The sequence below is a fragment of the Globicephala melas genome, chromosome 3 (assembly GCF_963455315.2).
Source record: "Globicephala melas chromosome 3, mGloMel1.2, whole genome shotgun sequence".
In the NCBI taxonomy this organism is placed as follows: domain Eukaryota; kingdom Metazoa; phylum Chordata; class Mammalia; order Artiodactyla; family Delphinidae; genus Globicephala; species Globicephala melas.
In genome coordinates, this window is record NC_083316.1 from 129,749,131 (window position 1) to 129,773,272 (window position 24,142).

A 24,142-nucleotide genomic window follows, 5' to 3' on the forward strand; every position below is an offset into this window, starting at 1 on the left:
CCGCCCCCTTCAGGTCAGAGGGAGCACCTGGGAAGTTTCTGCCTCAGTCCTTCAAAAGCCATCCTTAGTTCCAAAACAGATTCATGTGACTGATGGGGCTTAGAGATGATCCAGTTGTATCAGCAAAATCCTTAATAGTTACAAGTGACAGAAACCTAACTCAAACTGACTGAAGAAAAGACAATGTATTGACTCACATAACTGAAAAGGCCAAGAGTAGACGATGGCTTCTGCCAGAGCTGGATCCAGGTCCCTAAGTGATGCCAGCAGGAACCTCTCTCTCCAACTCTTGGCTCTGTTTTCTGTTCTGCTAACTTCATTTTAAGATAGGAAACAGTCTGTATGGTGGCCCCAGGCAGATCAGACTTCTATCCTCCCACGTTCATTTTCAGCAGAAAAGAGCTTCCCTCTCTCCCAGCTGTCTCAGCCAAGATTTACTCTGATTTACAGGTGCCCATCCCTGAACCAACCACGGGGGCTGTGGAGCTGCGATGCTCTGGCTGAGCCAGGCTCTCTTGCCCACCCTTAAGGCAAAGCAAGGACCTCCGCCAAACCCTGTGAAATTGAGGGCTGGGAGATTCCCCAAGGAGAATCAGGATGCTCTTACCAAAAGAAGGAGAAGGGATACAGAGCAGGCACGCCAGACTTGCCCTTTGTCCAGCTCCCTTATCGACATAAGGGGAACCCGGGGTCCGGCAAGAAGATGGGACTTGGAATGTTGCATGGCAGAGCAGACACCAGAAGCCAGGATTTCAGACTCCTACCTAGTTCCCTCAGTTTTTGTTTTTTTATCTATTCATTCTTCTTTTTGCTTGTATAATTAATAGTACATTACCTCTATAAAAATATTTATGTATACAGGACAGGTGAGTTTCATCCAGGCTCCAGCTCTTACCAGCTGTTTGACCTAAGGCAAGTTATTTGACCTCTCTGCCTTGTTTGCTCCTCATTGTAATGGGAGTAAGATAGTCCCTACCTCATAAGAGCATTGTGACAATTAAATGACTTAATGCATAGAAAGTGCTTAGAAAGTGCTTATTATGCCCAACATAGTAGAAATCCTTAACAGATATATTCTGTTATAATCATGGTCATCTTCCAGCTTATTTTTTAACTGCTATCAGTACTCTGTAGTTCGAATTTTTCATCATTTATTTAATCTTTCCCCATTGATGAACATTCACTCTGTTTCTACTCTTTTCACCACTTCAAAGTGTGTCAGGAAGCACCCCTGACCGTGCCTCTTGGTCCTCACGCCGTGAACATCTAACTCAACTTTGTCCTGTTGAGGTTGGGACCTCATCAGACTGTGAACCAGATAACAAGGGAAGTGCTTGGGCAAGCGGTGGGATGTTTTGCACTCAGCTCATAGTCGTAAGGTTTGAAATACCACAGTTGCCTCTTCCTTTATGGTGTCTCCTGGGGCCAGAAATACTGAGCCAGGGGGGCACCAAGGTTGATGTCATGTGATGGAAATGTCATGGTGTCCCTGCTTTGACCTTCTGTGAGGGCATTGCTCTGCCCGTTCCTGCCCCTGCAAGGCCCCTTCTAAGTGTCTCTGGAGCCCACTCTGTATCTGGGGACCCATGGAGACTGGGAGGCCGTCAAGTCAGTGTACCATGTGCCGTGTTGTAGAAACAAATATTTGTTCATAGAAGAGCTTGGAGGAAGACATACCCTAAATGTTTCACGGAGGTCAGCCTCCGGTGTCAAGATGTTGAAGTCATTAGCGGTTGTCTTTTAGCCTTTCTGTGTTTTCCAGCCCTTCCTGACCATGTGCAAAGGACTAGGAGCAATTAATCACTTTTGTCATCAAGAAAAATATTATAAGCATTATTTTAAGTAAATACTCTCTAGATTTGAGGCTTGGATCCAAGTCACTTTCCACTAGGGGCTCCATTTCCTCATGTGGAGAATGGGGTTAGCACTCCCAGGTTTGTCTCCCTCCCAGGGGTTGGTGCAGCTTAGAAAAAGGGGAGAGTGCGCTATAAACCATCAGGCACGATGAACTGGGGAAGGAGGAGGTTATTATTGTCTGGTCGTAGCCAAACCCAGCCTCTTTGCATTGGGAGCAGTGCCCCAGTTGCCCTGTCCCGGAGACCACACTCTGAAGGCATCGGGCAAAGGGATGCTTCATGTTTGTCACACATACAAGGACTGAGCATACTCTGCTGTCCAGTGTTGAGATCTTAAGACACAACATGCAGACAGGTCTTAAAGGTGACAGCTAAGATGGGGGTGTCACTGGGGTGGGTGGCGGCCTTCCCTCTTCCTCCCTGCCACCCCCAGGCCTCCTCTGCTGCGATCTGAGGCCTAATAGGAGGAGGAGAAATGGGGCTTTTCACACGGTCTCCCAACAGGGAGGTGGCCTGTGGGCGAGTCTGTGGAGCCAAGTTTCCTGCTGGATACTGGAGAGATTCATTTCAGCATGGCACGCAATTTTTTATTTGAACCAGTAGCCTAAGCTGGGACCAAACTAATGACTAGTGCCTGTGGCAAAAGTCGAAGTGCCATTTTGTGTTTATTTAGTAAATAAATGAGTGGATGGTTAGAGGAGGGAGAAAAAGAGTAGACCCTCCTCGCCTCCCCAGAAGCACATGATCAAGGCTGAGCCTTTTATTTAAGTTCTGAATAATTTTTAAATCCAGGATTGGGTTAATCTAGAAGTGAATTTAGTCTGTTGTCGCATCGTCTGCTTCCCTTAGTACATGATGGTGTTTGTTTATCTAGCGGCAGGCTGTGGGCCCCAGCTCTGGGGTTCAAGAGAGCCAGGGCTCTCTGCGCCGTAATAGCGCTGTTGTATTTCACCCCATGGACTCCAGGCAATTTATTACAGCTAACCCCCTCTCCACCCCTGCCGCAACGAGTGAGCCTCCTGCAAAATTGGATGGAAGGCAGGAACTCTTGTAGAAAACGAGATATTACCTGTCTTTCTTGGCCACAGAGGACGCAGCCAAATTAAGGGAAAGGGATTTTTGAGAAGAGGTGCTTTCGTTCATTTGTGAAGGTCGACATAATGAAGTTGGAAAGGCTCCCCCAGAAGACTGGCTGAAATGATCAAAGGGGTTAGAGAGGTGGGGGAAGGGGCGGAGGAGGGCCCGGAGGTGGGGCCTGGATAAAAGCAGCCCAGCCAGATGCAGGAGCAAGAGGGGACGTGAAAGAAGGGGAAAGAGAGAGACTGACCTGTCTGCCCATCAATACTGGACTGACAGAATTAGGGGCACCCTGTCCGTGCAGCTGTAACTGGGCTCACAGCCAGACACCATGGGTTCATTCCTGCCCTGTCCCACGCCCCAGTTTCCCTTGGTGCCGCTAGCAGAGGTAGAATTTAAAGCTAAGGAGACCGTGGACCCTGACCGTTTTTTTCCTCCCAGTATTTCTTTCTGAAAATTGTCAAAGAAAACTTGAATGAATTGCACACACAACACTCATCGAGATTCCCACCATCGAGATTCTGCAATTAACATTCCTCTAATGATTTTATCACATATATTATATATTTTTAAATATTTAATTTTATATATTATTTTTGGCTGTATTGGGTGTTCGTTGCTGCGCACGGTCTTTCTCTAGTTGCCGCGAGCAGGGGCTACTCTTAGTTGCGTGTGCAGGCTTCTCATTGTGGTGGCTTCTCTTGTTGCAGAGCACAGGCTCTAGGCACGCAGGCTCCAGTAGTTGTGGCACGTGGGCTTAGCAGTTGTGGCACACGGGCTTAGTTGCTCTGCACATGTGGGATCTTCTCAGACCAGGGCTTGAACCTGTGTCCCTTGCATTGGCAGGCAGATTCTTAACCACTGCGTCACCAGGGAAGTCCCAAGGTAGGCAGTTTTGTTATTCCCTCTTGGCCTGCCTGGTCCTCAGCTCCCCTTTGCTGGGCCCTGGGAAAATCCCTAATATCTCTGTTGAAGTATACCCCAAAGATGGAAAGAAATGAAGAACAAAAGGAATCTTAAATTTTCTGTAATCATATTGTTAGAAATAATATTAGTATTGCTTTTCTGAAACTGTTATATATTATAGGAAAAAAACAAGCAACTGTTAATGTTAAGAACCTAGATTTTTAGCAAAAGAGTTAGAATATGTAAAACCAGACAAAAACCTAACAAGAAGAGAAAACTACAGGCCAATATCCCTTATGAATATAGCTGCAAAAATCCTCAGCAAAATACTAGCAAACCAAATTCGGCAACATATAAGGAGGATTATACACCATGACCAAATAGGATTTATCCCAGGAATGCAAGGTTGGTTCAATATATGAAAATCAATCAATGTAATACATTATGTTAATAGGATAAAGAACAAAACCCATATGATTATATCAGTAGATGCAGAAAAAGCATTTGACAAGATCCAACACTTCTTCATGATAAAAACGTTCAACAAACTGAGAATAGAAGGGAGTTCCCTCAACCTGATGAAGAGCATTGATGAAAAACGCACATTAGCATTATATTTAATGGTGAAAGATTGATAGCTTTCCCTTCTAAGGTCAGGAGCAAAACAAGGATGTCTGCTCTTGCCACTTTTATTCAACATTATACTGGAGTTTCTAGACAGTTAGACAAGAAGAAGAAATAAACGGCATCTAGATTCAAAAGAAAGAAGTAAAACTATCTCTATTTGCAGATGACACTGTCTTGTGTATAGAAAATCCTAAGGAATCCACACCAAAAAAATGTTATTAGAACTAATAAGTTCAGCAAGGTTGCAAGACACAGGCTCAATATAAAAAATCTATTATATCTCTGTACACCAGCAAGGAACAATATGAAAATGAAATACATATTTACTAGTCATTTCTCCAAGGAAGATATACAAATAGCCTATAAGCACATGAAAATAAGCTCAACATCATTCATCATTAGGAATATGCAAACCAAACTGTAATAAGATACCACTTCACACCCACTAGAATGGCTATAATCAAAAAGATGGACAATAACAAGAGTTGGTGAGCATGTGGAGATATTGGAACCCTCATACATAGCTGGTGGGAATGTTAAATGGTGCTGTCACTTTGGAAACAGTTGGCAGTTCCTTAAAAAGTTAAACATGGGGGCTTCCCTGGTGGTGCAGTGGTTGAGAGTCCGCCTGCCGATGCAGGGGACACGGGTTTGTGCCCCGGTCCGGGAAGATCCCACATGTCGCGGAGCGGCTAGGCCCATGAGCCATGGCCGCTGAGCCTGCGCATCCGGAGCCTTTGCTCCACAACAGGAGAGGCCACAACAGTGAGAGGCCTGCGTACCGTAAAAAAAAAAAAAAAAAAAGTTAAACATGGAGTTACTTTATGGCCTGCAATTCTACTCCTTGATATATACCCAAGAGAATTGAAAACATATGTCTACCCCAAAACTTGTACATGAATTTTCACAGCAGCATTATTCATAATAGCCAAAAGGTAGAAACAACCCAAATGTCCATCAGTTGATGAATGAATAAATAAAATGTGTTGTATTTGTACAGTGGAATGTTATTCAGCCATGAAAAGGGATGAGGTACTGATGCATGCTACAACATGAATGAACCTTGAAAATATTATGCTTAAGTGAAAGAACCCAGACACAAAGGCCACATGTTATATGATTCCATTTGTATAAAATGTCTAGGATAGGAAAATCCATGGGAACAGAAAACAAATTAGTGATTTCCAGGGACTGGGGGCAGTGGATAATGGGTAGGGACTGGGGGCAATGGATAATGGGTAGTGACTGCTAATAGATATAAAGTTTCTTTTGGGGGGTGATGAAAATGTTCTGGAATTAGATAGTGGTGATGGTTGTACAACTTTGTGGATATATTAAAAATGACTGAGTTACACACTTTACAAGGGTGAATTTTATGATATGTGAATTATATCTCAATAAAAAAGAGATACAATATAAAATTAAGGTTTAGTAAAACTCTGTAATTTTATGTTTATGAAATTGTATATATATGAAATTTTAGCATAAACTCATATCTATTAAAATATATTTGTATTGCTGACCACTGTAATGGCATAGAAGCCATAACCAACATAATAGTAATGAATGCACTTAGTGCCCATATTGCAGCATCTAAATGGTTATATTGATAATATTAAAGAGCCAGGGTTCCTTGGCAGAATGGTTGATTCCAGGTTAGAGCAGGAAACATACAAGTTGAGCCTAGAGAGTCTTTTGATACCTTTTGTCAGAAAACAAAGAAGCTGTCAGTACTCTGACCATGTGCAAAGGACTAGGAGCCAACTTGAGAAGACCGCCTTGGGCTAAAAATAGGCTTATTTGGGGCTTCCCTGGTGGCGCAGTGGTTGAGAGTCCGCCTGCCGATGCAGGGGACACGGGTTCGTGCCCTGGTCCGGGAAGATCCCACATGCTGCGGAGCGGCTGGGCCCGTGAGCCATGTCCGCTGAGCCTGCGCGTCCGGAGCCTGTGCTCCGAAGTGGGAGAGGCCACGGCAGTGAGAGGCCCATGTACCACCAAAAAAAAAAAAAAAAAAAAAAGGCTTATTTGGAAACCAAGAAGAATAATACTAGCGTTGAATTGAAACATATTAATTATGTTAAAATTTATGAGTTCATAATGAAAACAAATAATTGGCCATCTTTGGAGGATGCTAGGGAACCAGGTCCTTCTGAAAATCGGTAAATTAAGAATCAAGAACCTAGCCTATCTTTCCTATACTTCAGTGTAGCCAAATAGTTGACATGGTAAAGTTTTTCTCCATGGAAGTATTCCAGCTAGTAAAGAAAGAATGATAGAATTAGAAATCACCATTTTGCAAACCCCTGATGAAATAAAGGATATAGATGCAAATCATCTTTGGCCACCAACATCACAAAAGGAAAGACAACTGGACATTATGTGTTTCCCAAGGAATGCTCACGCCAGCACCTATGAAGAGGTTGCCAGAATACCTCATTGAATTAGGTCAAGCCTCTCGATCTAACTACCAGTTTACAGGAGGCAAAGTGGGGCAAACAGAGGAACATGTTGAGAGACACCACATCAACGCAGACACCACATCAACTATAGAACAAATGACCCAGTTTCTTAAACAAATGGTAAGGGGAAAAGAGACCTAGGAGATGCATCAGCTAAAAGCAGTAATGTGGGCCTTGTCTTGATGCAGATTTAAACAAACAAGACACAAAAACATCAGGGAAGTTTGAACACCAACTAAATATTTGCTGATACTAAGTAACTATGTTAATTCTCTGGGGTATTACCATGATATTAAAGGCCCACAGGAGCAGGGCCTTCTGCCCCCAAGCTTACCATGGGGCTGGTGGAAAGCAAAGGAGAAAATGTGCCCTCTGCCCACATAGCCCAGGGAGGGAGAGAAGAGGGGCCAAGCCAGTGAAGCCCAGTTTATTCTTCCAGGTTTAAGGACACATGGTTTCTCCTCCATAGCGAGGAATGTGCAAGGGGTGGGGAGGGAGACAAGAGTGTTACCGAAGGGCTATCTTCTACATGGAATCATGAGGATGGACAACCATGTTCCTATCACAATTGAGGCATAAACAAGTTAGTGCATGTAAAGCACCAAACCCCGGTGCTGCTCTGTCACTGTTGGGGGTTGTTGTTCTGTAACTGCTCATGTACAAAGCTGGGTGGGGGGGTCATGTGTGTGTGTGTATATCCCTGTGCACTCTGTGTGCAGGGATTAGAGGCAGGACTTTGGGATGCCAAGTAGAAGAAAGTTGTGAAGTGACCGTGATGTCCCCAGCTTTCACTCATTTCCTGAAGCCTGGAGAGGAAGTAGGAATTGCAGTTAACTGAACCACGTGCATGAGTTCTCCTGGTAGCATGAGAGCTGAACCTGTCCTCTCCCTGTCCCCCCATGTCTCCCTCCAGCTGCAACAGCAAACGCTACCTGGAGACGCTCCCCAACACCAGCATCATCATCCCCTTCCACAACGAGGGCTGGTCCTCCCTCCTCCGCACCGTTCACAGCGTGCTGAACCGCTCGCCCCCGGAGCTGATTGCCGAGATTGTCCTGGTGGATGACTTCAGTGACCGAGGTAGGGCCCATTTCACCCAGCTTACCACCCTCCATACTCCGTTCAGTGACTTGCTAAAGGGGTGGTAGGTTTTCCCATCTTCAGCAGCGCCAGCATGTGGGCCACCATGTACTGATACTTGAGGCCATGAACCTGGCACTGAACACAAGTTATCTTACTTAGTCCTCACAACAACCCATGAAATAGGTTCTGTTTTTATCCCATTTGTATCAATGTAGAAGTGCATCAAACTGCAAATAATAGAGAACTTTAAATAATAGCTCAAACAAGTAAGGGGTTTATTCATTTATTCATTCATTTGATAATGAGATCCAGGATTGGTACAGCTGCTCGAGTCTATCATTGGAGAACCAGACTTCTTCTCTTTTCCCACTTCCTCATCCTCATGGTTACAAAATGGCTGCTGTACCTCTGGGAATCCTACCTTCCAGGCAGGAAGAAGGAGGAAGGGCAAAGAAAACAAAGCCTCTTCCTTGGAAGACCTTGCCTTCTTATTCAGGAAAGTCTCCCCAGAGACTTTCGGCCAGAACTCTGACATTTGGGCGTCCATGTCTGCAAGGGTGGCTGGGAACGTGAGTGTTCTGATTTTTGGCCTCTTTAGTAGAAATAAGAAAAGAAGTGGATTAGAGAAGGTATCAGGACAGCCCACCTACAGTATCTGCCATACCACTTTACAGATGCAGAAACTGAGGCTCAGAGAGGTTAAGTGACTTGGTCTTGGTCACACAGCTCTTAGATGGTGATGTGGTGACCAAGTCACATCTGTCTGACCCCACGCACATGATCTTAACCACTAGACCACACTGCAGAGCCTCTTCGCTATGGGCCTTACCCATGGGTTTAAGAGACACAGAGGTGGAGCCACAAATGAAATCCAAGAAGAATTTGCCCTCCAGCCAATGGTCTGGAGCTTATTCTTTGTATCAGAGCTTTCACCACTTGCAGGAAAATCCAGAGAAGCCCTTTCCTCTCTCACTTTCTCGTAGAGGCACTAATAAGTAGTGAAGAGAGGGAATCTGAGTACACTCCAGAGTAATCGAAGCCGAGCTGCTTGCTGCCCCGTTTTAGTACTACACCCCACTTACGCGGCGGGGGGTGTGTGTACACACACATACATACACACACATTTTGAACTCAGTTCCTACCGTCTCTAATTCTCCCCGTAACTCTTTTTTTTTTTTTAATTATTTTATTTATTTATTTTTGGCTGCATTGGGTCTTCGTTGCTGCGCGCAGGTTTTCTCTAGTTGCAGTGAGCGGAGGCTACTCTTCGTTGCAGTGTGTGGGCTTCTCATTGCAGTGGCTTCTCTTGTTATGGAGCACAGGCTCTGGGTGCCCGGGCTTCAGTAACTGTGGCTTGCAGGCTGTAGAGCGCAGGCTCAGTAGTTGTGGCGCACGGGCTTAGTTGCTCCGCGGCATGTGGGACCTTCCTGGAACAGGGCTCGAACCCGTGTCCCCTGCATTGGCAGGCGTATTCTTAACCACTGCACCACCAGGGAAGCCCTCTCCCCTAACTCTTGACATACACTCATTGTCATGGGACCCTTTACTTTTCCTTCTTTGCTCTTATCACATCAGTATTAAAATATAAATAAGTGTAACATGTGAGCATTGTGTGTGTAAACATTGGCCTGTCGTATGTTTCCTCTACCAGATTCCTCATTCTGAGAGCTGAGACCACCCCATCAGTCTTGTTCACTACATATCCTCAACTCCTTAGGCATATAGTAGGTGCTTAATACATGTTTGACAACTAAATGATCAGAGCTCGTTTCCTCTGTTCCCTTAGTACTTCCGCCATGGTTACAATAGCATCCATTATATGAGATTTATTTGTGTCCCTGAAGTGAGGTCTGTGAAGTCACCTGTGGGTGTGTCTCCTTGTGTCTGTAGCACCATTCTTTAGCAATAGTTACCTCTTTGATCCTGGCCCTGTCACTTATTAGCTCTGTGACCTTGACCCAGTCACTTAATCTCTCTGTGCTTCAGTTCCCTCATCTGTAAAAGGGAATCTACCTCTTAATATGACTATTAAGTGGGTTAATACATGTCAAATAGTTAGGACAGTACAATGCACAAAGCGAACATTAGAAATAAACATTTAAGCTTGGTATTATCATTATTCCTATTAACATTATTTACGGCTAGTTTGTTGGAGGGGGTGTCAGGGATAAATGTACAGACATGGAGGTATGGTCTCCCTCTTTCCGTGGGTGAAAGGGCTTTGCAAATTGTAAAGCACTAAAAAAATGTGCTATTGCCCCACCTTCCGCCTAAACTGTCTCCCCATCCATTCACCATTCCGGGGACCATTTCTGTGTGCCAGGCCCATACGTTATCTCATTTATTCTTGACGACAGCCTCTGAGGGAGGCCCTGGGGTCTCTGCGTCTCCGACGAGGAGTTGGGGTCAGGTGACTGGCCCAGACTCACACAGCCAGTGAGCAGAACACCCAGACCCGTGGACTCAGAGCCCCAGACCCCTGCTCTACCATTGCCTTTCCTGCCTTTCGTCCTTTACCCCTCCTCCTCTCCCAACCTCATCCTTCCCCCAGTTTCGGCCCGCCACCCCCAGGCCATGGGCTCTCAGCCAGGTGGTGAAAATGAATTTAAATGAGCACATTGCTCAAGTCATTAACTGACGTCCGTTTACCGTGCTGCGCAGACACAGCCCCTGCTGCTCGGGGTGAGCGCCCGAGCCTTCCCGCAGGTTCTTGAGAGCCGCAGCCGTGCGGATTGCCCTCTGCACTTTGCTCCCCTTCTTCGTGTACCAGCCGCCGCAGGGCCTTCTGTTCTGGAGCACGCCAGGCTCCATCCGGCCTTGGGGTCTTCTCGTGTTCTTCCCTCGGCCAGGACATCCTGGAAGCGCCGGGCTCCTCTTCATCTTCACTTCGGTCCCCCGCCCCTGCCGCTGTGCTCCCTTCTCCACGTAGGGTCACAGGGCTGTTTGCTGACCTGTTCATTATCAGGCTTCCTCATTAGACCATTTGTGGTTAATAAATGTTTGTGAATTAGTGAATGAATGAATGAGGGGGGGCAGAGAAGAAGGGAAAATATATGGCAGCTACAGCTATATCCACACACGGGGAAGACCATCACTCGCAACAGGGTCGTCTTCAGTCAGCGAGATAGATGTGGCTGTGGAAGACACAGAGGTTCCTTTGGTGACCGGCGCTGGCCCACGTCTTTGGGTTTCAGGTTCAGGTCCCTGTCGCCTGTTTTCTGAAGCATGGGGCAGACACATAACACTTGGCAGGACCCATCTCTGAGCATCACAAGGCATTAGTCCTCCAGAGGGAGAGTGAACCCGGCATCATCCAGATTAGAAACAGCAGCTCTACTTGTTGGGTTAGAAAAGAGTTTCAAGGTCATCCAAGGCTACTGGCTTTGAACATGTGCCTCTGAGCAGTAGGGGTCCCAGGAATGCGTCAGGGAGCACTGTGAGGGCTGTGAAGAACCTCACAGGTGCAGGTGGGGTTCACATACCTCTCCTGGCATGGTCTATATTTGGTTTCTGGAAAATTGTTCACTAAGAGGAACTCCACTGCTTAAAAATGTGTGAAAATTGCAGATGTAACAGCCTACTCATTGTACAGATGGGAAACCTGAGTCCTGGAGCAGTGGACAAGCTTAACTAAGAGCACATGGCCAGCTGGTTGCAGAGAAGAGACAAGAATCCCCTCTCTGCGCTCCCAGTACAGCCTGTCCCCTCGTCTTAGCTATTAATGTGAAACATCTGCAGAAGCACATTACTGTTTTCTACCCCCCAGGATGCTTCTCAATACATCATTTTCCATTGTACTAAAGAGCAAACTTCTTGCTAAAGAGAGCTCATTATCAAACACAACCAATCCTGGACCACAATGGTTTATGCTCCAATATCCCAATTTCCTCAGTGTTGTACTCAGTGATGAAAATAACGTGATTCCCCCTCCCCCAGTAAAAAAAGACTGTAACAGTCTTGAGAAAGAAAAGGTAAATTATATAAGAATGACATTCACCAAGTAACATCTGTTTCTCCAGAGAGCAAAAACATTAACCCAATGCAATACCGTCCCCAAACCCTAATAAGATAGAGAAGAGAATGAATACTGTCCCATTTCACAGACAGGAATGAGAACTGAGGCCCCTGACTGTTGCCCTTTTTTCTCAGTGAATCGGGCATGGAATGCAGAGGAGAACTCTTACCTCTTGCCCCTCAGTCCTGCCTGCACATTAGCTGTCAGATTTTGCAACCTGCGTTCTTCAGAAAAACAATCATTCTTCTTGTTTCAAGAAGAAATTCTCAAGGCAGCTTTGGAAGAAAAACTTAGCAGTGATTGTTTTAAAAATGAGATTTGAGAGAAACAACTTCAGAATTCTAGAGAGGCCTGTCTCGAGTACGGCAAATATGGGCCACCGTGAAAGACGGATTCCTCTGGGCCACGTGAGCAGAGGCAGTTCTCAGAGTTGAAATTCATAGATGCTAACTACAGGCTTGATTGGCGCTGCCTGGAAGAAGCCATTTTGCTCTGAAATGAGCCTCTTCTAGGATCCTCAGGGCAACTAATTTTAATTTGGCTGAGGGTCGAGACCTCGGGTAGGAGACAAAATTGGAGCAGATGAATTCTTGAAATTAGATCCAGAGCTTTGTGCAGGCAGCACTGGGGACTAGAGTGAAGGCAAACGTTGGCCCCGGAATAATCCTGGCCCTGCTTGCAAATAGAGCACTGCGGAGTTTTCCAGGGGCCTCCAAAAGCTCTTCAAATGTGGGGGCTTGGCTTGAGGATGAGGAGGACATGGAGGTGTTTTTGCACTAGTTGGAGAAAGGTGAGCGTGTAGGATGGCAGACCTGCCTCCAGATTACACTGCCCAGATAGGAGATCTTTATCAGGAAAATCAAGAGGGGTCTTTGTTCATTCGTTTCTTTCTATTCTCCTTCCCCTCCCCATTTCCAAACAATATTGGTTTTCCAAAAATAATAGGATATGTAGACCTGGATGGGATTATTGTCTTTGGATGAACTGTGGGCCACCTGGAATGATGAGGTGCAGAAACGAAAGGCTATGATGTGATCTCACTGACATCATTTCCCCCAACGCAGCTCCCCATCAGCAAACAAACAAAAACATACACATGGAAGGGTTCCCTGAAAGGAGGTTCTTAAGCAAGCAAGCGTTTGTGGAGCTATCAACAGATTGTTGGCAGTGATTGGTGCTGGAGGGAGTATGGACATTGCAGGGCCCATTAGTACACATGGTAGAGGCTCTCACCATTGAGACCAAGGTCCCAGCTCTTCCTTCTATGATGGGCTTATTAACTCTGACCTGCACTGTCACACCATGCCAGTCCTGGAGACACGTCAAGAAGATCCGTTTGCCCTGGCCTGATTTGCATTGCAACGTACCACTCTTGACACGAGCCCATCAGCATCTATTCCTCGTTTCTTGTCATCTCTCTCGAAGCCTTAGTTTGCTTCCAGGACCACCACAACTGTTGGGATGGCCATTCCCCACTTTCACCATATTGTTTGGGTTCTCTTCACCTTGAGTTTTGTGCTGCTGATTTTGTTTTTCTCTACATTTGTCCTGATTTCATTCATATTTATGAAATGACTCTGTGCCCGTCGCTGCAGCAGGTGCTGGGGCTACAACGGGAATAAAATAGACTTCTCTTCTAAGGCTCACATCCAGCAGGGCAGACATACAAGGTAAGGGGCAATCATAAGACCATGGAGTATGTGCCCCTTGGTGGAGGTCCAGGTGCTGTCACGCACGGAGAAGATCAGGGAAGACTTCCCAGAAAAAATTGCAGCTGAACTCGATCCTAAGGATAAGCAGATACTTCTTGGGGTAGGGAAGGGAGAAGAATGTTCCAGGCAGAGGGACCGTCATGAGCACAGGCTAGGAGTCAAGACGGAAATGTGGAAAGCGCAGAAAGAGCCATCCATAACCTCATCACCTGGAGGCAATTACTGTTAACATTTAGGGTTCTCCCCTTTCCCAGTGTGGTTTTTTTTTTTAATAGGCCTTATTTTTTAGAGCAGTTTCAGGTTCACAGCAAAATTAAGCTGAAAGCACAGAGAGTTCCCATCCACCCCTCCACCCCCTGCACATATCCCCCCACACCCACTCCCTCATCAGTGTCCTGCACCTGCATCAGAGGGGTACATTTGTTACAATGGATGAACCTACAGCAACCCATCATTATCGCCCAAAATCCATAGTTTATATTAAGGTGCACTCTTGGTGTTATATATTCTGTGGGTTTGGACAAATGTATAATGATATGTGTCTACCATTATAGCATCATATGGAGTAGTTTACTGGCCTAAGAATCCTCTGTGCTCTGCCTATGCATCTCTCCCTCCCTCCTAACCCCTGGCACCCACTAACCTTTTTACTGTCTCAGTAGTTTTGCCTTTTCTAGAATGTCTAATAAAATTGGAATCAGACAGCATGCAGTCTTTTCAGATCAGCTTCTTTCGCTTAGTAATATGCATTTAATGTCCCACCATGTCTTTTTATAACTTGTAGCTCATTTCTTTTTAGTGCTGAATACTATTCCATTGTCTGAATGCACCACCATTTATTTATCCACTCACCTACTGAAGGACATCCTGGTAGCTTCCAAGTTTTGGCAATTATGAATAAAGCTGCTCTAAACATCAACGTACAGGTTTTTGTGTGGACATAAGTCTTCAGCTCACTTAGGTAAATACCAAGGAAGGTAGCAGTTGCTGGATCATATGATAAGAGTATGTTTACTTGTGCAAGAAACTGCTAAACTGTCTTCCAAAGTGACTATGCCATTGTGCATTCCCACCAGCAATGAATGAGAGTTCCTGTTGCGCCACATCCTTGTCAGCATTTGGTGTTGTCAGCGTTTTGGATCTTTGCCCTTGAAATAGGTGTGTAGTGGTTTCTCATTGTTGTTTGGATTTGCACTTCCCTGTGACATTTGCTGTTGAGCATCTAATCTGCCATCTGAACATGTTCTTTGGTTCCCAGTGTCTGTTCATTTCCATTTTCTCTTTCATACCCTCCCAATCCCCCTCTAGTTGCAGGCCAACTGAAGTAACTCATGTCAACAGTCTGGTGTGTATCCTTCTAGACCACTCTGCCTCATAACACTAACGTGTAGTAACAAGAGCTAATACTTCCTGAGCATTCGTGCTCAGTGCATTTACCCATTCGTCACCTCAGCACTGTTGTGGCTTCTGTCATTCCCAGTATGAAAACCACTGGACTCAATGATCTCAAACCTCCTTTTTCTACTTAATAAAGGTAATATTTTATCCCCATTTTACAGATGAGGAAACTGAGATACAGAGGGGTTAAGTAAATGGCCAGTCTACTTAGAACAACGAGGCAGAACTTTGATTCAAAACCATGCATTCTGATTCTAGAACTTTTGCCCCTAATCTTTACATGTTTTTTTCTCCCCTTTTAATGGGATCATACTGTATATATTGCTCTTCTTTTTTTTCCCTGTTAATGTATCACAGACATCCCTCAGGTCAGTAGGTGTAGTGCTAACTCATCTGTTATTTACTAGCTGGACAATAATCCATAATGCGAATCTACATTTAGACCCTTTACGTTACGCTTTGTGTAGTGGACATCGAGTTATATTTAACTTTGTATCCAGGTCTCTTCCACTAAGTTTTCTACAGTCACTTCCCCCTTGTCATTATAAAATGACTATCACATCTCTCCTCCTCTGAGTCAATTGTGAGATAGAGACAGGATTCACATGACTCCAGAATATTAGGTGTATTGTTGGAGGGGCTGATCCAGAGAGCACAACACGGATCTGTCCCTACCACTTTGCTCATGGACTGACTGACGCAGGAACAGGCTGAGCAGCGAGGAGCTGTGGGCCTCCCTGGCAGGGCAGAGCCTGTACCGGTGAGTTCACCACAGCAGGGAAAGCATAAATTAGCAGGCCGTGTGGGCAGCATGAGCATTCATACTTTGGCCTGCCCTGTGTCCCCTCTCCTGGCCACCCCAGAAATGAAATATTGTTCCTTCTTTGGAACTGTGAAGGCAGGGGAAACAGTTCCATCTTACAGATGACAAAACTGAGGCTCTGAGAGATCGATGGGGGGTGTCCTAAAGTGCTTACCTGCCCTTAGAGGAGTCTCCTCCTGGTGAGTCACCCCATTTGATGGGAGGGATCCATCTTCCCCATGACGGGTTCCGTAACCTTAAGAATCACACTTCCTATGTATCAGCCCAGTCTCTAGGGTGTCTTACCACTAAGAAAATCCACAGGTTTCTTGATTCTCTTCTTCTTTCATATAACATCCTGAATGCTTCTCCCTTCAGACTCCAAAGGAGAGAACTGCTAAGAAGATTAAAGCTGTTACAGAATATCAGTTAGTTTATAATGGGGGAAATCTATAAACCTTTTGGTGGCTATCTGGCAAGAACACAGCATGCAAGAGTCGATATGCTTATGGTATATTTTGTGCATCTTAAAAAAAAAAAAAACCCAGGATTTTGTGAATCAAGCACTATATAAATGATTTACTGGGATAGCAAAAAAAAAATCAAATAAATCGCTCAGATTGCATCTGAAGCATCAAAAGCTCTGATGCTTGGGAAGGAATCGTTTCTGTAGTGGAAAATAGCTGCATTATATTCTCAGAAAGGTGATGCTTCTATATAGTAGGCGAGCCTTCTGTATTTTAAAACCTTGGTGCAGCAAAACTCTGCTAAATTGCTGATACTCTCCTGATTTTCTTGTGAGGATGAAAGTCGAACCTTTTCCACTGTTTTAGTGTTCCCTTAAAAACTAAATGGGGGGAAGCAAAACCCAATGAAGCAGGTGACTGGAGGTCCTTGGAATAAGGTCCCCAGGGAGAGGGCCACAGAGCTGCCCCCCTTCTGTCATAGTCTTTCTTCAGAAAGCTCCTGGGCCTTTCTGCCAGCTTAGGTCTGACGTGAATTGCTATTTACTCAGGGCCTAGAGGGAAATGAGATTTGAGGCTGAAATAAAAGAAGGAGGTCCCTTAGTATCTCACTTGATCGAGTGCAAACCATCCAAGTCCTGTTCCCATCCTTCTTTTAGCTCAGTAAGTGGGGAGCTGAAGGAGCTGGTTTTGTCTGCCTCATAGAGGGGAAGAAGCAGTAATAGCAATAATAATAATGCTGTGTAACACCTAGATAGCACTACCATGTGCCAGACACCGTTGTAAGCAATTTAAACATATTATACTTAGTTTTATTGGGAGCCTCTTAGCCAACATTTGCCTAATGGGAAAATTCACATTTAGTAGAAAATTCAAACCCAAGTACAAGGAATTCACCTCCTCTCCATATCCCACCCCCTAAATAAAACAACTTTTAGGTAAAAACAACAACAAAACTGCTAGGTAAAGTTAGGAAATACTCAGTCATGACATCTGATATACATCCATACGTCTAAGGAAGTATGTTCTGCTGTTTTCATTCACAATCAGTGTAACTGGACAGGGCTGGTACCCAGCTCAAGTTCAGCTGCTTGCCGCTCAAAAGGCCAATACTCAGGAGACAAGTGTTGGCAGGAAATGAAAAGTCTCTTTATTCAGGGGCCAGCAACCTGGGAAGATGGTGGACTAATGTCCTAAGACCATCTCCAACTTGCCGGTTAGGAGATAAAGATTTTGAAGGCAGTGTGAAGGAGGGGACTGCAGGGTGCATGATCAGCTCATACACAATTCTTGGATGGGTTGGCATCAAGATGAAGCTTCAAGCGTCACCCCTGTTCTGCTTTCACCTGGTCTGAGGTCTCTGTGCTTGTGGTCAGCAGTTTTCTGGTGGAGGTCTGCTTCCTGTAAAAACAACTTAGGAATGTGTGTCAGGCCTTTATCTGTATCTTTCAGGGACCTGGGAGTTCAGTGACTCTGGGGCTGATTTATAGTCTCAATTGTTACCAGTTTCCCAGACCAACAAGTATTGTTAGTTTCTGTATCTTCACATTTCGTAATCATTAACTCCTGAGCCAGCCTTTTGAGACTCAGGCGGGGGGCCTGGGAGACTAAAGCTTTTCTACAAAGAAGAGGCAGGTGAAGGACATGGGGGTGTGTCAGGGGGTCTGTCCTGCGAAGGCCCCATAGGGTCCTGCTTGGTTACATAAATATTAGCCAGCTCCTCTAAATAATATTGGTCCTAGCAGGTTAACGAAGCACATTGGCCAAAAAGTAGGCATCAGCTCTAACCTACTAACCAACACCAGACCCATGGGCAGCTGTGAAATGACTCATTGGCAAAAGATATCAATACTTCAGGAATTCTTCCCAATTTCCTTGCAAAACTTCCAGTCCCGGAAAGGTTCAGTCACGTCTTTATCAGGCAGCCACAGCTCCAGAGCCAATTTTGGTTTGATTTGAATCCAGAGGCACCTTCAGATCTGTAAACACCGGAGGCTTAAAATGTTACCAGTTTTCATAGCCAAAAACAGGCAATGCTTGACAGTTCTGAAGATCAGGAAGGCCAGATCCAGACATTTATACATCTCTTATTCATTGAAAAAGTTAAAAGGAGAAGCCCTGTTAATCAATATAGTGTTCGTGGTGCTATATAGTGTTCAATATAGCATTGAAGTTTTCATTTCTCTTTTCTCTCTTTTTATTCTCCTGCTTTCCTATCTGGAATAGAAAAATCTCATGAAAATGTAATTCTTGCATCATTGTACAGAACAAAGAAACAGGCATGTGAAGATCATAGTAACACTCTTTCCTCTTGTACTATTTAGGGACGTTGGGTCCCGTAATGTATTAACAGATGCAGACTGCCTTTTTCAACCTTTGGGATCCTCGTATACACTCAGGTCCTTCTCCTGAAAGACCAAACTACTCATTCCTCCCAGAATGATAAAAATATATGTATGTATTTGTTAGCTTCATGAATGCAGACCTCTTCAGAGATGCCCGCATTGTTTATGAGCAACCGGGAATCTCAAAATAACCAATAACTCCCACCGTCTACTGTGCCAATTAATGAATGGGATTTATTGGGCATTGCTAATAATATGTAGTGAGGGTGAAAACAGGTGGAATTATAAGGCTGTTTTCTGCCCAGTCTTCTCAGAAACTTTTAATTTTTCTTTTCTGTGTGCTGTCAGAATATATGATCTGGAATATTCTCAATAATAACTGCACTCCAGTCTCCGTTAACGGAAAGCTCAAACTAACAATTACCTTCCCAGAAACCTCCACAGCAGCCAGCAGATCTGTTTTAACCAGGCAGGAGGAAAGACCAGCCCCGACCTTTCCCAGAAAACATGTTTCTGCTTCCTTATGACAGAAGAAGCAATCAGTACTTTTAACTCCTGAGTGAATGAAGATGACCTGTAAATAGACCTTCCACCCGAGCAGAGTTGACTCTCAGCATTCTTTGTCGTAGATGCAGAACCCTATCGCCCCCATCTCCCACCCTTTCCAGCTGAAGGAAGACAGGGTGGCATAGTCAGTTTGGTGGACTGCTCCTCACCTACCACTCATTCCTTGTGATCTTGAAGGGACAGCCGCTCAGTAATACCACCCAGCCATGAAGCAGGCTCCAGCCCACCTGGCCAGTGCTGTCCCAACCCCATGGCCACGGTGATTCATCCAGGGCGCCAGCCTGTGATGCCAGCTGAGCCTGATCTAACTCCAGGCCAGTTCCGCCCCTGTCCTTTCCCCTCCCATGAGCCAATACACCGTCCTCTTGGGTAAATTCATTGCGGGTGGGTTTCCGTCACTCCCAACCCACAAGCCATAACTACCATCCTCCCTTTCACGGGTCAGGTGAAGATTAAGTGATGCACTAGAGATATAGCGCAGGGCCCAGCCCACGGTCGGCATTCAGTAATGGTCGGCATTCAGTAACGGTGCTCACCGGTGACGCTGTTGTGGTGATGGGGGTTATCATGACTGTCTACAGGGCGGTGAGCGCTCAGCTACCCCATCTACCTCAAGAGTCTCGTTACAGGGATTAGATGAAACTAGAAATGTGAAGGAGCCTAAAGAGCTGAAAAGTGCCATAAAGACATAGAGGAGGATGCTGATTTCCACAGAAGGCAAGAACCCTGAGGAGAACCCTCCAGTCAGGTGGCCAAGGAGAAAGTGACCTCAAAGGCAGGCAGTCCACGCCGGGAGTGTGTCCCACACGGTCTCCGGTTCCAGCTCAGTTCACGTAGGGCTTCTTAACTCTTATCCCTATCAACACCAACTGAGGAGCTTGTTAAATTGCAGCTTACCAGGGCCCACTCACAGAGATTCCGATTCGGTGGTTCTGGGGTGGGCCCCAAGAATCTGCATTCTCAACAGGCATCTCAGATTACTTTGATAGAGTTGAAATGCTGCTCAGACTTGGAAAACACTGGATTATAGGAATAGAAGACCGTATATCACAAATAACTGCTTTGTGATACAGTTGGATGGTGATATCTCTGGATGTAGACCCTGGATTACCTTAAGTGCAAAACTGCATGGCCCTTATCGGAGGAGCTAAGTTAAGATGCCTTCAGCCTCAGTCAGACCCCTGTTTTTCAGGATGCCTTGTCATAAATAATTGCCTCACTGTAACAGGCCTGTGTGGATTTATGGTCCCACATTTAATTTCAACTGCTCTTCATTAATCCTGGTGACCTCACTTAAATTATTAAACAGTCATACTCCAGTTTCGAGGGCACTAATTACATCCTTGAGAGGCTGTTATTATCTGGATGATCACATGCACTCAGCCAACACTAGACTGTTTTCTCCCCACTCATCAGAATTTTATACTTTTTTAGGATTTTGTTAGTTGCTGAGTGTGTGTGTTTCACATGACAGGATCTCACTGCTGAGGAGTTACGAAATATTAGAGCAGGGGTTCTCAAATTCTGGTGCACATAAGGATCACCTGGAAAGTATGTTTAACATGCAGATTCCCGGGCTCCACCCCAGCCTGAGTCCAGGTTCTGTTGTCTGGGTGGAGGCTGGGAATCTGCATTATAACCAGCTCTCTGGGGATTCTGATCCAGGCAGTCCTGGGAGCACTATAAGGAAACTGAAGCCCAGAGAGGGGAAAACTCTCATTCACAGCCCCGCAGGAGAGCCACAACCTACATCTCTGGCCTGTTGTAAGGACCAGATGAGATAATAGCTGGGAAGGCACTTTGGACAGTACTCAGCCCTCTGTCAGTACAAGGAGGCACTATTGTTTTCAAGCTGGAACGCTTGGCACTTTCTCTCTAAATTACCATAATCACCTGTTTGAGGCCCCAACCAAGCCCATAACTCTCAATTCACCAGACGTGGAATAAATTCCTCCTGAAATGTCCAATAAAATGTTTTTTGATGTGAGAATGTGCTTGGGTCCCTTCCTGGTCCTCAGTCAGAAGCACCCTGCCTTCTCCACTGCTGTCCTGTCTATTCTGGGGTAGACCAACATCTCCAATTTGGGGGTACCTGGCTTAAAAGCCCTGCTTTCCAGCACATGGGTTTTGATCTTTCCTGGTCCATTTAAAACTTACCAGTGAACATTTTTGCCCCCAAAAGCGCTTTCTCCATATGAGCTCACTTCTAACCACTTTCATGGCCTTAGAAATAGGAAGACTCAAGTCGAGACAGCCGGATTTGGGTTCTTTCAGCTCAGGGTACTCACCTGCTTATGTGTGCTGGAGTGACCCGTAAGGCCGGGTCAGTAATTCCGAGAGCTACCTCTGTGCACCTGTTCCACGTCTGTCCTGCTGTGTCATGATTAACTGGACAGCTCTTAGGAAAGCGTTTCCTCATATTGAATTACACTTCTCCTCGCCACACCCATCACCGGAGTCTCCCTCTGCCCTGATCTTCCCATGACTCCCTCCAGGTTTCTGAAGACCCTGTTTGTATCCCTACCCACAACTGCCTCCCACTGCAAAATAAATTCCTAAAAAAACGTGGTAGAGTGAGTTCAAGAACAGGCACTCCGGTTCTATTCACATTTCAACCTTTATTTTTAAATATTTCTTCCACACTCCCGCGGATCCTATCTCTCAGCAAGCTCTCCACATGTAAAACCTTGAGTTCAGGCTTTGCAAGTTACCCACACACACAGTCTATTTTTAAATCTGGAAGAAATCAAGGCTTTCCACTGATGGAAGAGAGGTTAGTGTTCCCAGGCAGCACGACTTCAGAGTTCAAGGAGTCTCTGCCCTGCTTTCTGGCATCTTCACCCAGCCTCTACATTTTAGAGCGGAGGAAGGGAGGCCCACTGGGTACTTCAGTCAGGTGACTGGTTCATGGCCAATCAGGGAGCGCCTGTGGCTGGTGGGGTGCAGTCCCCACAGCTGTCTGGCGCCTCCAGAGGTCAGGCACACAATCACAGCCCTTGGTCCAGACTGTTCCCGGTCAGCAAGACCATCCATTTTGCTCAAAGGGCAAGGCTGCAGCAGCAGGTATAGACACCTGGTTTGTCCTTTTGTTTTCCTTCACTGACTTAATATGTGAGCCAAAGCTCATCCTTGAATACATTTCAGGCCCAACTAGTGCAGTCAAATATCCACCCCATTTTAACATTTTAGCTAATTGCTAACACAGCATATACACTGCACTCTTTCAACAAGACTGGACAACAGTTTTAGTCATCTAACAAAGGCATTTTCCCTTTTGACAATTTCTTTGGATGCTCGCCAGGGTCTATAGCTGACTTAATTACCCAAGCCCACCTTGGCAGTACCAGGAACCAAATTTTATGGCCACCAACTCCCCTGTAGATACAGCGTAAAATTATGCATGTGCAAATTATTTTTGAAAAAACTAGATGTAAAACTTTAAGTTGTTTGGGCTTTGAATCCTTGGGTTCTAAGCGCCCTAGGTTTAGAGTCAGACAGTAGGGTGACATTGAACTAGTACTCAACCTCCCTGTGCATCAATGAGTAAAACTGGGCTACTTCCTTAAACAGTTGTGCAGATTAATTGAGATATTGCTCGTGGAGGGCTTAGAACAGTGGCTGGCTCAGGGTAACCGTGGGTTGACCATACCATAAGCATTAACCTGGATGCCATAATATTCCTTGATTATGAAACTCTGTTGTGTTCATCTGTTCCTTCTTTTTCCTTCATCCCCCTTTGTATCTGCAGCTTATGGACCCCAAAACTTAAACTTCATTATTAGTAATAATAATGTATGAGAACAATAGTAGATGCCAGTCTTTATTAACACTTAATATGAGCCAGGAAGTGCTAATTCATGATCTCACTGAGTCCTAGGAGATTGGCATTATTGTCCTGATATTACAGATGATAAGACTGAGAGTTAGAAAGATTCAGTTCACACAGCAAGCAAGTGGCAGAGTCAGGGTCCAAACTCAAGTTTATTTGGATCCAGAATTCTATGCTATTATGTATTATTTCATCTATGGCGGTAGGAATAGCATGGAAGGATTTTATGCTTTATATTTTCCTATTTTATTTCTTATAGATTCATTCATTCTTGACTCCTTGACTTTGAAAATCAGGGGGCAGGTTGACCTGGGATGGAATATCCACCTATCAGGAAAATGAATGAAAAACTAGACATTTTTCTGCCTGAATTCCCACATTTGATTTGCTGAGGAATTTTCCTCCTCTAAAGCAAAGTGTGATTTTCTTTCCCTTCAACCTTCATGCCACTGGAAAATTTTAAATTATTCAACACATTGAAGGTTTATTACCTACTGCAAGGCTGTAATGTAATTGCAAGGTATCATTTAAAGAGCTGTCTGTCTGTATGAACCACCTTGTTCTGAATACCTCCTGCTCCTGCATAGAGCGAGAAGATGTGTGTCTATCTATCAGAGGTGGTTTATAACTGCCTTAGATCAACCGTATTATTCTTTCTCCACGGCCCAAGCCCCCAAATAAATGTCTGGAGCATTGAAATCATTTGTGTATCATCACTGGTTTATTTCTCTTCTGTCATTTGCATCTTCATGGACAGTCATGTGTTTGAGGGATTTCATTTTCGTTACAGACTTTGATCACATTACCCGTGTGTAATACCAATTTGGATATTAACCACCCCAATTAGGGAATGCTCTTTCAAATATTTTATCACCCCCAAGTCGTGCTATTCATACCATGTTTGTCACGAAGATATAAATGCCAACTCTTGTCTTATTCTTGATTTTGACACCTGTTTCCATATAGAGAGGTAGCCTTTCCCAGTGTTAATCATCAGTGACA

General features: G+C 45.0%; 1 protein-coding gene across 2 annotated transcripts in view; it reads left to right on the forward strand.

Annotated features, from left to right (window-relative positions):
• Positions 1–24,142, forward strand: part of GALNT10 (polypeptide N-acetylgalactosaminyltransferase 10) — a 226,527-nt gene that overhangs the window by 129,124 nt on the left and 73,261 nt on the right. For both annotated transcript variants that reach the window (XM_030834194.3, XM_030834195.3), the window contains one exon: positions 7,839–8,005. In XM_030834194.3, the coding sequence (XP_030690054.2) occupies positions 7,839–8,005 (167 nt within the window). The remainder of the gene's footprint in view (positions 1–7,838; positions 8,006–24,142) is intronic.